General features: G+C 42.6%; 1 protein-coding gene across 6 annotated transcripts in view; it reads left to right on the plus strand.

Moving 5' to 3' along the window:
• LOC124039784 (phosphatidate phosphatase LPIN2-like) overlaps positions 1-13,823 on the plus strand; it is a 37,607-nt gene extending 23,784 nt beyond the window's left edge. For all 6 annotated transcript variants that reach the window (XM_046356159.1, XM_046356157.1, XM_046356162.1 and 3 more), the window contains exons 3-20: positions 1,971-2,066; positions 2,271-2,584; positions 2,803-2,919; positions 3,445-3,577; positions 3,670-4,174; positions 5,643-5,745; positions 6,007-6,194; positions 6,480-6,573; positions 7,571-7,640; positions 7,727-7,810; positions 8,466-8,554; positions 9,019-9,166; positions 9,424-9,572; positions 10,803-10,889; positions 11,222-11,374; positions 11,611-11,725; positions 11,820-11,923; positions 12,242-13,823. In XM_046356159.1, coding sequence (XP_046212115.1) covers positions 1,971-2,066; positions 2,271-2,584; positions 2,803-2,919; positions 3,445-3,577; positions 3,670-4,174; positions 5,643-5,745; positions 6,007-6,194; positions 6,480-6,573; positions 7,571-7,640; positions 7,727-7,810; positions 8,466-8,554; positions 9,019-9,166; positions 9,424-9,572; positions 10,803-10,889; positions 11,222-11,374; positions 11,611-11,725; positions 11,820-11,923; positions 12,242-12,386 — 2,694 coding nt within the window. In that variant the 3' untranslated portion in view covers positions 12,387-13,823. The remainder of the gene's footprint in view (positions 1-1,970; positions 2,067-2,270; positions 2,585-2,802; positions 2,920-3,444; positions 3,578-3,669; positions 4,175-5,642; positions 5,746-6,006; positions 6,195-6,479; positions 6,574-7,570; positions 7,641-7,726; positions 7,811-8,465; positions 8,555-9,018; positions 9,167-9,423; positions 9,573-10,802; positions 10,890-11,221; positions 11,375-11,610; positions 11,726-11,819; positions 11,924-12,241) is intronic.
• The last annotated feature ends 3 nt before the right edge of the window (positions 13,824-13,826 follow it).

Here is a 13,826-nt window from a genome sequence, read left to right on the forward strand (position 1 = left end):
AAACTTTAAATGTTCTTCAAATATTCCTTTAAGACATGACTGACCTTCATGTCTTAAAGTAACGATGGACTCATTTTTCTTAGCCCTATTTGGTTTTAGACATCTCAAATAAGCAATCTTCCATATACCATCCCTACCGTGTCACAACACAACTGATTGGCGCATTAAGAAGGAAAGAAATTCCGCAAATGAACTTTTAACAAGGCACACCATAGCCCTCTGTTGTTAATTGAAATGCATTCCAGGTGACTACCTCATGAAGCTGGTTAAGAGAATGCCAAGTGTGTGCAAATCTGTCATCAAGAAAAGGGTGGCTACTTTGAAGAATCTCAAATATAAAATATATTTTTACTACATGATTCCATGTGTTATTTCATATTTTTGAAGTCTTCACTATTATTCTACAATGTAGAAATTAGTTACAAATAAATAAAAACCCTTGAATGAGTAGGTGTGTGTAAACTTTTGACTGGTACTGAACATTGTGAGTGAACTGTTTATACACTGAACAAAAATATAAATGCAACATGTAAAGTTTTGGTCCCATGTTTCATGAGCTGAAATAAAACATTTACATTTACATTTAAGTCATTTAGCAGACGCTCTTATCCAGAGCAACTTACAACACCCCATAAATGTTCCGTATGCACAAAAGGTATATTTAACTTTGGTTTACATCCCTGTTTGTGAGCATTTCCCCTTTGCCAAGATGATTCATCCACCTGACAGGTGTGGCATATCAAGAAGCTGATTAAACAGCATGATTATTACACAGGTGCACCTTGTGCTGGGGACAATAAAAGGCTACTCTAAAATGTGCAGTTTTGTCACACAACACAATGCCACAAATGTCTTAAGTTTTGAGGGAGTGTGCAATTGGCATGCTGACTGCAGGACTGTCCACCGGAGCTGTTGCTAGAGAATTGAGTATTCATTTCTCTACCACATCGTTTTAGAGAATTTGACAGTGCGTCCAACTGGTCTCACAACCGCAGATCACGTGTTTGGCGTTGTGTGGGTGAGCGGTTTTCTGATGTCAACATTGTGAACAGAGTGCCCCATGGTGGCGGTGGGGGTTATGGTATGGGTAGCCATAAGCTACAGACAGCAAACACAATTGTATTTTATTAATGGCAATTTGAATGCCCAGAAATACTGTGACGAGATCCTGAGGCCCATTGTCATGCCATTCATCCGTCGCCATCACCTCATGTTTCAAATCAAATGTTATTTGTCACATGTGCCGAATACAATACCGCAAAATGCTTACTTTACAAGCCCTTAACCAACAATGCAGTTCAAGAAATAGAGTTAAAAAAACATTTACTAAATCAAGTCAAAAAAATCTAATCAATCAAAAAGTAACACAATAAATGTACATAACAATAGGAGGCTATATACAGGCGATACCTGTACTGAGTCAATGTGCGGGGGTACAGGTTAGTCAAGGCAATTTGTAAAGTGACTATGCATAGATGGTAAACAGCGAGTAGCAGCAGTGTAGTTCAGCATGATAATGCACAGCCCCATGTCGCAAGGATCTATACACAATTCCTGGAAGCTGAAAATGTACCAGATCTTCCATGGCTTGCATACTCAACAGACATGTCACCTGTTGAGCACGTTTGGGATGCTTTGGATCGCCATGTACGACAGTGTGTTCCAGTGTCACAGCACTGAAGAGGAGTGGGACAACATTCCACAGACCACAATCAACAGCATGATCAGATGTGTCACGCTGCATGAGGCTAATGTTGGTCACACCAGATTAATTTGTTTCAATTTACTGATTTCCTTATATGAACTCTTAACTCAGTAAAATCTTTGAAATTGAGTGGAGAGGGGGAGTGCCCCCCTCATCCGTGGACAAAACTGATCCTAAATCAGCACTCCTAGTCTGAGACACTTGATACATATGGCCCCAGAGTCCCTCCATAAATGGATGCCTGACCTGTCCTTTCCCTCTGCAGATTGACATTGAGATCAATGGAGAACCAGTGGAGTTGCACATGAAGCTGGGGGACAACGGAGAGGCCTTCTTTGTTCAGGAAACCGAGCAGCATAATGTGAGATTTTGTTTATTGGTTTCATGACAACCACTGTTGACACAGCTTATTACTGACTGTGTATGTGTCCCAAATGGCTCCCTATTGCCTAAAACGTGCACTTCTTTTGAATCGTGCACCATGTAGGGAATAGGGTGCCATTGGGGACGTAGTCTATAACGTGATCTTGTTGTGACTCGTCGTCTCTTTGTCACCCCGACCCAGGAGATAATCCCTGCCCACCTTGTGACGTCGCCCATCCCCACAGAGGAGGCTCTGGGGAGGGGCAGAGAGTCCAGAGCTGGGGAGTCGGGCCTGGAGGGTGGGCTGCAGCCGCCCCAGGGGGACTCACAAAACCCAGCCTCCTCCTCCACCCCCCTCCTTCCCCCTAGCACCACAGCAGGGAAGAAGAAAAAGAGACGTAGAAAGAAGCACAAAGCAGACCCCCGGAAGGAGGAGCAACAGGCCTCCACTGCTGGTGGTGAGGAGGTCTGTGAACTGAGCTCAGACGAGGAGCACGGTACACAAAACAACGGCAGGTAAATGGACAGAGGAGTAGGGTGAAGTTGCCCCTAGATGCTGACCCCCCCCCCCCCCCCCCCCCAGCTAATGGGACAGACAGACGGGGCTATCAGGAGCTCAATGACTCCATAGGTACACTCAGGTTGGGTCTGGGTGGGTCTGTTCAGCACAGTGTGTGTAGAGGATAGGGAGTGTTAACACTGTGGTCAATGGGGGATATTCTTCATTCCCTCAGGGCCCCCTTGTTCTCTACAGTGAAGGACACAGTGGAACACAGGCAGCACCCCAACCTCCACTCCTTGGACAGCTACCCCTTCTCTGATGGAGACTGGTCTCCCGGCGACAGCCACAGGTATGACCCCCTCATTCAGTCGCTCAGTCAATAACTTCCTATTCAAATATTTACACAGATCATGCAAACAGTCAGGATCATTAGGAAGATTTTTTTTATTTCCTTAGGACTGAACAAAAAAGAAAACGTAGTTAGTCTAGCACACCTGATTCTAATAATTAGCTGGTTAATAAGCTGTATCAGGTTAGTTACAACTAGGGTTCGATTGAAAAAGTTACAGGAGGGTAGTTCTCCAGGAACACGGTTGGAGTGCACTGATCTAAAGCATGTTATAGAGCAGTACACTGGACAGCCGTTAATGAGCCTTTTATTTTGAAGGTTATGTCCCTGACGTCGGCTCAAGCTTCAGTTATCTTAAAAGGCGCAAAGTCAGATCTCCAGTGTATTGCTCTATAACACGCCTTGGATTGAATCTCATTTTAGGAAGATATTAACTAAAATGGTAGCAGAACATTGATTGAATAGCCCTGTGGAGCTGTGAGTACATGTTGTGTATGTGTTGTGCTGTTTTCTCGATTGTAACAGATCCCCAAGATCCCTGTCAGAGCCCATGTCTCCAAAGAGCGACTCAGAGTTGATGGTGAAGTTATCAGAGAGCATGCTCAGAGCAGAGTCACACATGCAGTGGTCCTGGGGTGAGTTCCCAGAATCCACCAGGGTAAGACCTAGATCTTGTGTTTCAAATGGCACCACATTCCCTATATAGAGATGGAAATATGCCAAACTGATTTCATATTGACTCTTGTCCAGGTCAGTAAGAAAGAGCCCTCGGAGCTGCCTAAGACGATGACTATCACCCCGTCAGAGAGCACACACTTCAGGGTCATCCTCAGCTCAGAGGCCATGGAGGTGGAGGCTGGGGGCCTGCACACCTCTCTGGACCCAGTGTGTGGACCTGCCATCGTCAAACCAGAGCCCCGGACCCCCAAACAAAATACCCTCCTCAGCTCAAAACACCACCCACCCGACCCTCTATCTGAACCCCATCATCCCCCCAAACCTATTCATGACCATTGCCCACCCCAACCTGAACCGTGTCCCCTCAAACCAGAACCAGGTGCTCTAACGTCGGAGCCCAGTCCAGACCTCTGTATCCCGTCCAAGCCTGAACGGAGGGGCCCTTGGACTTCCACTCCTCCCAGTGTGCTTGATTCCAGCCAGAGGGACAGTGGCTCTACTGCCGGTGGGGCCAGTTGCATGGCCGGGGACCAGGGGTCCATCGGCTCCAAGAATGACTCCCCCTCCAAGAGGAGAGGTACTAATTGTGCTTTAAATAGCAACCAAAAGTATTTTTAAAAACAAATCGAAAGTATGCATAGACGGTTTATATAAATAGCTTATTGATCAAGTATAACACATGACTTAGGCCATTTATAAGGATTTTGGCTTACGGCAGCACAATGTGCCGGATGATGGCATTCCATAGCCTTCTGTTGTTAATGACAGCTAGTATGAACAAATGCTTTACATTACTTTTATGTCCTCTATTTGATGTTTTATGTTCCTTATTTTAAGTACCTCATAGCTCTATTACTACAGAATGGTCTGATGGCAACAGAAAGAAAATGGCTTGGTCATGAGTAAGGCCTCAGACACACCAATAGCGTGTGCTGGCCGGGTCATTCCTACAAGACCTCATAACATTTGGGGGGGGAAAGTATATCAGAAAAGATATATCAGAAAAAAGTTTGGCTTTCAGAAAATATTTTGGGGCAACATATTTTAGGTGCATTTTCCAACCTGTAAGTTACATAATACATAATGCATAATCCTAACAGGGTAGAGCATAAACCTAAATTAGCCATAGCTCTGTGAGTGATCAAGATTGAGCTACCATAATGGTGAGCAGGATTTCAACATCTCTATCAAACATATATATTTTTTTAAATATATAAATTTTGTTAATTTTCTCTATAATTTTGCCTGACAGGGTGAAAATTTACGAGTGGGACATACAGACTTAACAACATGAAACATTGACAAATGGATAAAACTGAGTGTTTGTATTTATTTAGCCTTGCACCATTGTTTTCCCACCTAAGAAATTATGACTCTTCCTGAATGTGGTGTCATTTTAGGAAGGGGTTGTTTTCTTAAAGAAAAATGACAATAAACTAACAGGGTGGAAAGTGATATCAGGGACAAACAGAAAATCTAACATAAAATACAAACATCATGAAAAGAAAACATTGAGAGTGAATTTAACTAGGTCTATAAAACAGTGATGAAAGATTAAGTATTTTATCATTTATAATTTTATGGCTTATATTTCTTGTGGAAGTTGATGAATAATAACCGGGAACATGGCAAAAACGTCTACATTCACTGAAAAAAAAGTTTTATATTTTTATTTTGTTATTTTTAAGGTAAAGCCTTTTGGAATCCACATTTTACACTAAATAATAAATTATATTTCCTGGGGACAGAAAAGACACATAGTAGGAATGACCCAGCCGAGAGTACTTAGAACCTCTGAACAGAGTGCCTGCCTAAATGTGCACCAATTTTACATGTAGAATTGTGTGATAATGTCGTCAGTCAAAGCTCTACAGCTGGTGGTCCCTAAAACACAGCGTGCTGAACGATCAGCAGACAAAAATTTGATCCACATTCGGTGCTATGTGCGCGAGCCTTAAGGGTTCAGACAGTGTTATTGACTACACCCGGAATTGGGCTGTGAATGGTTTAAGTGAATTCTGATTATTCGTCTGTGTGTGACGAAGGTGTGAGGAAGAGGAGTCAGCACCAGGGGCCTGAGGATATCTACCTGGACGACCTGAACGCTATGGAGCCTGACGTCGTCGCACGCTACTTAGCTCCCAAGAGGTACCTCATGCCTTTCATCCCATGTATTGAGGCCCTATTCCCTTTATAGGCACCTTATTCCCTTTATAACGCACTGCTTTTGACCAGGGCCCGTTGAGTTGCAGTGACTGACCTGTGTGTGTGTGTGTGTGTGTGTGTGTGTGTGTGTGTGTGTGTGTGTGTGTGTGTGTGTGTGTGTGTGTGTGTGTGTGTGTGTGTGTGTGTGTGTGTGTGTGTGTGTGTGTGTGTGTGTGTGTGTGTGTGTGTGTGTGTGTGTTGCAGTGAGTCCGAGACCATCCCTAAGCACTGGGTGGAGGTTGGCAGGTGCGATGGGTCCCAGTCTCCCCAGTCTGTGGGCAGTGCAGCGGCCGACAGCGGGACAGAGTGTCTGTCTGACTCGGCTGGGGATCTACCAGACATCACCCTGTCTCTCTGTGGAGGGGTCGGGGAGAACTCTGAAATCTCCAAAGGTAAGGTGTCCTACTGTATGTAAGTGTTATGTTATAGTGACTAGGGGTGTGCCCTAAATTGAACCCTATTTCCTATATAGTGCACTACTTTTGACCAGGCACTGTAGGGAATAGGGTGCCATTTGGGACACAACCTTTGATAAGTATGCAAATAACTAACTAGTACACTGTTACTCGCAATGCCACAAATAATAATGTGTTATATTATATGACAATAGATATGCTATAATGATGAGCAGATTAGGATACCTTGAAGATGCAAATGCTATGATACTTTTATTGCAGAGAAATTCATGGAGCACATCATCACATATCATGAATTTGCTGAAAATCCAGCAATCATTGACAATCCCAATTTGGTGGTTAGAATTTCAAACCGGTGAGTCGTTCAGCCGTCCTACTCATACTAATTCATATTCCTGCATCATACTAATTCTTAGACTGACATTTTGAACAGAAGATCACAATTTGTAGATTTCCTTGAACTAATCACAATTATATTATTACACAGTTCCTTCAGAAAGTATTCACACCCCTTGACTTTTTCCAAATTTAAGCCTGAATTTAAAATGGATTAAATTGAGATTTTGCGTCACTCGCCAAAACACTATACCCCATAATGTCAAAGTGGAATTATGTTTTTGCAAATTAATTAAAAATTAAAAACTGAAATGTCTAGCATATCAACCACTTTGTTATGGCAAGCCTAAATAAATTCAGGAGTAAAAATGTGCTTAACAAGTCACATAATCAAATCAAATGTATTTATATAGACCTTCTTACATCAGCTGATATATCAAAGTGCTGTACAGAAACCCAGCCTAAAACCCCAAACAGCAAGCAATGCAGGTGTAGAAGCACGGTGGCTAGGAAAAACTCCCTAGAAAGGCTAAAACCTAGGAAGAAACCTAGAGAGGAACCAGGCTATGAGGGGTGGCCAGTCCTCTTCTGGCTGTGCCGGGTGGAGATTATAACAGAACATGGCCAAGATGTTCAAATGTTCATAAATGACCAGCATGGTCAAATAATAGTAATCACAGTGAACAGGTCAGGGTTCCATAGCCGCAGGCAGAACAGTTGAAACTAGAGCAGCAGCACGGCCAGGTGGACTGGGGACAACAAGTAGTCATCATGCCAGGTAGTCCTGAGGTCCTAGGGCTCAGGTCCTCCGAGAATAAGTTGCATGGACTCGCTCTGTGTGCAATAACATTGTTTAACATGATTTTTTAATGACTACCTTATCGCTGTACCCCACACATAAAATTATCTGTAAGGTCCCTCAGTTAAGCAGTGAATTTCAAACACAGATTCAAGCACAAAGACCAGGGAGGTTTTCCAATGCCTCACATATTATTTTTTTTTAATTATTTTTACAGATATTACAACTGGACATTGGCAGCTCCATTGATACTAAGTATGCAAGCTTTCCAGAAGAACCTGCCCAAGGTAGATCACATGTTATGCATTATGAATGTATGTTAGAACTTCAACATTCTGTGCATGTACTCATAAATACTTCATGTGTATCTAAGGCCACAGAGGAGGCATGGGTGAAAGAGAAGATGCCTAAGAAGTCTGGCCGCTGGTGGTTCTGGAGGAAAAGCAGTGTCAAACAGGTACCCTATTCCTTATACAGTGTAATACATAGGTCCAATAAGGCTGTGCACAAAAGTAGTGCACTATATAGGGCTCTCAAACTCAACTCCGGACCTCGAAGCCAGTTATACTGTGTTTTTTCATTGTTCCCCTCCAATCAGGGACTGATTTAGACCTAGGACACCAGGTGGCTACAATTAATGATCAGGTACCCCTGATATAGGGAATAGGGTGCCATTTGGGACAACGGGGTGTTTTTGGGACAACGGGGTGTTTTTGCAGTACGCTTTAGGTCCACTGGTATTGATACTCTGTAGTACCCGTAATGAAATCAACCCTAGCTGAACTGCTTTCCTTATACTGTCATTTGTCACCTTAAACAGATGGTCCATGATTTTCACCATCTCATGACTCATTTTTTTTGTGTGGGCAGAAAATAGTTCCCATGTGAATCCCATTGGATTTGCATTTACATTGTAAATTAGCCTAAGCAAATCAGAGTGAGGAGAAACATGTGCTAATTGTACTGCATAATCTTAGGAATAATTTTTTCATTTAATAAATGGGCAGTAATTCCACTATTAATCAAGGAAAAACACTAGGCCATATACAGTCTGTGTTGACATGATGACGTTTCATTAACGGGTGATTAATGTTGTCTGCTCCGCTCTCCAGTCTTCAGAGGCCAAGATGGACAGACATGAGTCCCAACACGGAGAGACAGAGAGCCCTGTCCTCGATCAACAGATTCCAGCAGTGCCACAGTGAGTCAGCTTAGCACCACCCTGTCTGTCCCCCACCACCCCTCGCTGGCGTTGGTTCACAAGGGGAAGCCCAATTATTCGCACAGTGATGTCCACCCGCCTCACCCATATTCATCATTACACCAACCAATGGGAAACTAGATTAGCCCTGGAAAAACAGTGATTCATAGGAAATGCCCCTGAGAACATGCATGAGGGACCCTGTTTGGGAGTCTCATCTGTGTTTTGTCTTTCTGTAGTAAATGAAGCTTGGAGACAATTCAGTGTTGGGATACTGCCCTCTAGCGGCAGCATATTCAAATGCTGGATGTTCATTTTAATAACTGATGTCTAGAGAAGCGTCATTCCTCTCGTTATATTTTCAGAGTAACTACTCACTCCCTTAATCTTTACTCACATTAGTTTAATCTTATACTGTTTTTAGGGAGTCTGTTGACCTGAGGTTGTTGTTATTTGACATGCAGGCAGAAAGCAGTAGACGACTCCTCCAGCGATGAAGAATCGAAGGAGCTCAACACAGTGGCACCTACTGAGCACATGCACACAGAGCTACCTCCACCAACTGGCTCGCACTCCTACATGAAGTCTCTCCGCCTCTCGTCTGACCAGATAGTAAAGAGCTTCTAACTTATAAAGTGATATTATTTAAATCCTATAAAGTGATATTGGCACATAGAGTTGGATAGAGGGCACATCTTTGCATCCTTACCCTCATAGCTTCTGTGACAGAATGGGAAGCGCAATTGAGGGCTATTGAGGGCAAGTGCACCCCCTGTTCTACTGTTAGCACCTGTCAGTGCCCAGAAGAGATTTTGGAAATCCCTTCATGTCACTCTCTCAGGCACCAGTTTATTTGTGTCTTCTCATAGGTCAGTCTGAAGCTGAGGGAGGGGCCTAATGACGTCACTTTCAGCATCACCACCCAGTACCAGGGGACGTGTCGCTGCGAGGGCACCATCTACCTGTGGAACTGGGATGACAAAGTCATCATCTCTGACATCGACGGCACCATCACCAAGTAAAGTGGCCTTCAATTCTGTTTAATTACATTACCCAGTCAGTCCCCTCAGTTTTAACTCCTAGGTTGCATCCCAAAAGTCAACCTTTTGGACCAGAACCCATATAGGGAATAGGGTGCCATTTGGGATGCAGTCAGATTCATAGGAGACTCAACATCTGATATGGGATTAAGATCCTCTCCTGATCTTTTAATTTCTCATCTTCTGTTCGATGTTGGAGGTCTGTCTGATAATCAGATAATGGTCTTCTGTCCAAACACACGATTACACATAATTACACTTAAAGGTGAAATCTGGGATTCAAACAAATCAGTTCTTCAAGAATCAAGTATAAAAATGGATGTATCAATCCCACACTCTTAAATGTAAAGGTACAAGTTGGAACCAAATAGGGTTCTTGAGAGCGATGCCATAGGGGAACCATTTTAGGGCACCAGTTTATTTGTGTCTTCTCATAGGTCAAATTAAAGCTGACAGTATGCACTTTAACTCTATAGTCATTGCATGATTCAAAACGTTTGGAGTATAGAGCCAAAAGAAGAAAAAATGCTTCACTGTCCTAATAATTATGAAGGACTCTGTAAAAATTCCTTGAATTTTCTTTCGCGGTTGACTTTTCATTATCTGAATAGACACTTGTGGTTTCTAGCTAACGTTACATCAATCAAAGCAGTGGAGCGTGTAGTGAAGCAAAGCTTTAGTGGTCAAAACCATTCATCTTTGGGTGACTGGGGGGAGCGAGTTTCACGCAACCATTTATAAACTGGTAATTTAAAAAATATATATATATATTACAGACTAGCTAAAAAAAATAAGTAAAAATTGACAAATGATCTAATGCACCCCCTATTTTTATTTGCTCCATGGCTCTGTGGCCCCACGGCTGTTTGGCTCATCTCAGTCGTAAAGAGGAATAACTTTGCCGCTGTTTCTGATTAATAACAATGCCATGCTGGTGGGTGGTAACATTCAAATAAAACCCAGCCCTGAAATCATTTATGTCATATCATAGGAAAAGACACCACATTCACACAGATTTGCACGAAGTGGGGAGGTTGGATTTGTCACTTCAAGCCCAGATATATCATACTTTGACTAAAATGATGACCTATTGACTTAAATCTGTGTGCAACATCATGGGAAAGCTCTGGCCATCGTCTTTCAGCTACAAAAAGTGGATTTCTACTGGTGTGGGTTTTTGTGTCTCACCAAATGCTCCTTTTTCTTAGGTCTGACGTGTTTGGACAAATTCTCCCTCAGCTCGGGAAAGACTGGACTCATCAAGGCATTGCTAAGTTGTACCACTCAGTGCATGAGTAAGTAAGCCCTAGCCCAGGGCCTGCGTATGTATCAAGCGTCTCAGCGTAAGAGTGCTGATCGAGGATTAGGTTCCCCCTGGCCATGTTATCTTATTCATTGCGACCTAAAATGCTAAACGGATCCTTGTCAGCACTCCTATTTAAGTTGCTTGATACATATGGCCTTAGAACTACCATTTATCACATCCACCACTTAGTCAATGCATGACTAATCACATTCCTGTTTCACATGAAGAAAAAAAATGCAATTCCAGAAGTAAAAAAAATTGAGAGCGTGGATAGGAGACGGATCTAATGTTGCAGTTATACTTCAATGTGCATTTCTTCAGGAATGGCTACAAATTCCTGTACTGTTCGGCGCGGGCAATCGGCATGGCGGACATGACCAGAGGGTACTTGTACTGGGTGAACGACCGGGGAACCATCCTGCCTCGAGGACCCCTCATGCTGTCCCCTAGCAGCCTCTTTTCTGCATTTCACAGGTACAACTCACCCTTAACTTCTCAGTTGGTTCAGTCTGCTTGGATTTGTAATAGCATTGTAATATAGTTAGATTGCAATGCATTTTCATTCCTCTTCTCCGCCTTTCAGAGTTAAAACTGATCTTTCAGTTCCTATCTGGTACAGTCTGCTTGGAATAGTAATAACGTTGTAATAGCATTGTAATATAGTTACATTTCAAGGCTTTTTGATTCCTTTCTACTTAACCTTTTATCAGGGAGGTGATTGAAAAGAAGCCAGAGAAGTTCAAGATTGAATGCCTAACAGACATCAAGAACCTCTTCTACCCAAACACACATCCCTTCTACGCAGCCTTTGGAAACAGAGCAAATGTAAGCTTTGTTTTACCTTCTCATTGTGTACTTATTTTGGAATAGGATCAGAATTATGGTGATTTTTAAGACTACTCCTTTGTTTTTGGCTCAGGATGTGTTTGCCTACAAGCAAGTGGGTGTACCAGTGTGTCGGATATTCACAGTCAACCCCAAAGGGGAGCTCATCCTAGAGCAATCGAAAGGCAATAAGACTTCGTAAGTAGCGACTTCACAGGATTGTAATAATAATGACTCTTTATCTCTCTGTATGTCAGGAGTGTGGGTTTCTTGGGGAGTATTTTGGCCGGATTCAATTGCCGACAAATGCACCTTTTTAAAGGCGTTCGTGGAGATAGTCTGATGTTCCCCGGAGATCACATTCACGGTAAAATGCTGTGGATGTAGGCTCAAGCGTATATGACCTTCAAAGTCTAGTGCAGTGCGCTTGTCGACAACGTGCCTTTTAATGAATCCTGACCTTGGTCAGTAAGTACAGTAACCGTTATCTAACCCCTTCCCTGTCTTTCACTGTAGCTACGGCCGACTGAGTGAACTGGTGGAGCACGTTTTCCCTTTACGCAGTAAGGAGCAGAGCGCCACCTTCAGTTTCCCAGAATTCAGTTCTTTCTGCTTCTGGAGACAGCCAATCGCTGAGGTCTGCCTTGAGGAGCTGCTCTGAAACAACCAATCGCTGATGTGCGTCTTGAGGAGCTGCTCTGATTTCTGATTGGACAGTTCCCACAGCTGTGGTATTATCAGGTATTAAGGCGATAACCAACAGACACTTCGGGTATGGTCGATGCACTTTGTGTCTTTTGGACGGGAAAATAATAACTTGAAATCAACTGTATTTGTTGGAATCGATGTAAGCAATATTTTGTATTGCTTAATAATTGTATGGGTCTTCCCGTGATGATTGCTTGTACTGCCTTAACTGATGACTATACTATGTGTCTACTGATGCTGAATTATATTCCATTGTTTAGTGCTCCACAGGTTTAATAGCGTTTCGTTGATATATCAGTAAGAACTGCGTCACATGATCGATTTAGGCATACTTTCCAATACAGACTGTACAGCCTTTTTACAGTACAAGGTGAAGAGAAAGAAGACAGGCGTAGTCGTAAGGTTAGTTATTTGGCTTGAGTGATAATGCACTCCCTATGTTGGGGTGTCCCACTGTTTGGGAAGGCCTTACGTTATAGTGTATGCATGCTATTCTGATTTTGAACTAAGGGCTCTCTTCAAGCTGTATTGCGAAGGTTCAGCGTTACGCGCGATTTGAAATTGAAAGGCAACCTTCCCGCATTAGCGGAGTCTGCATTCACGTTAAACGCCGCAAATGTCGGCCCAATTGGAAGTTACCTTTACATTTATTTTGCGGAATCTGTAACGCTTCAGCGATACAGATTGAGTCGATCGCTAATATGTTGCGCAGAGCTGCCAGTGGAACTGGCACTAGTCTTAGATACACGCATACTGTATGATAATAGATCGATTTAAGTGATCTGAGCAGGCAATGTTTTAGACATACATGCAGATGGCTGCAGTGAAGTTTAAGGCGATGGAAGGCCTTTCTAAAGTGTCGATGCTGCTGACACACAGGGCACACAACACTGGAGCCTTTGGATGGAGACAGACTAATATGCACTGAAAGCACAATTATATGTTTTAGCAGACGTTTTATGGGTTAACTTTGACAGTGTTTGTGTTATGAAATGAATGCTTCTTTATGGGATATATTTCTATTGTTATAACTTGGGTTTGTCTCGTATATTTTGAATTATTATACCATTGTATTTGATGACGTTCGGAGGTGTTGCAGAGTTCCTCAGTAACAAAGGCATTCTTTCTATGAAAGTGATATTTTGTGTGGAGGGTACACACATCTTAACACGCTGGTATTTGTTGTGTTTTTCAGTAATTGCTTTGATAGTTTTCAGTGTATCTATTAAGAGATTAATTTTACAGTTCACACACTCTCCAATCTTAAATGCCTTCACTGTTACTTGATTAAGTGTTATTTTTGAGTGTCACTATATACATTGAAGTGTATGTTTGGGATATGAATGTTTAGCAAAAAAAAAAAAAAAGATAAAATCTATGATTCCATGCAGAT

Source organism: Oncorhynchus gorbuscha, linkage group LG07 (genome assembly GCF_021184085.1).
Source record: "Oncorhynchus gorbuscha isolate QuinsamMale2020 ecotype Even-year linkage group LG07, OgorEven_v1.0, whole genome shotgun sequence".
NCBI classification, from domain to species: Eukaryota; Metazoa; Chordata; class Actinopteri; order Salmoniformes; family Salmonidae; genus Oncorhynchus; species Oncorhynchus gorbuscha.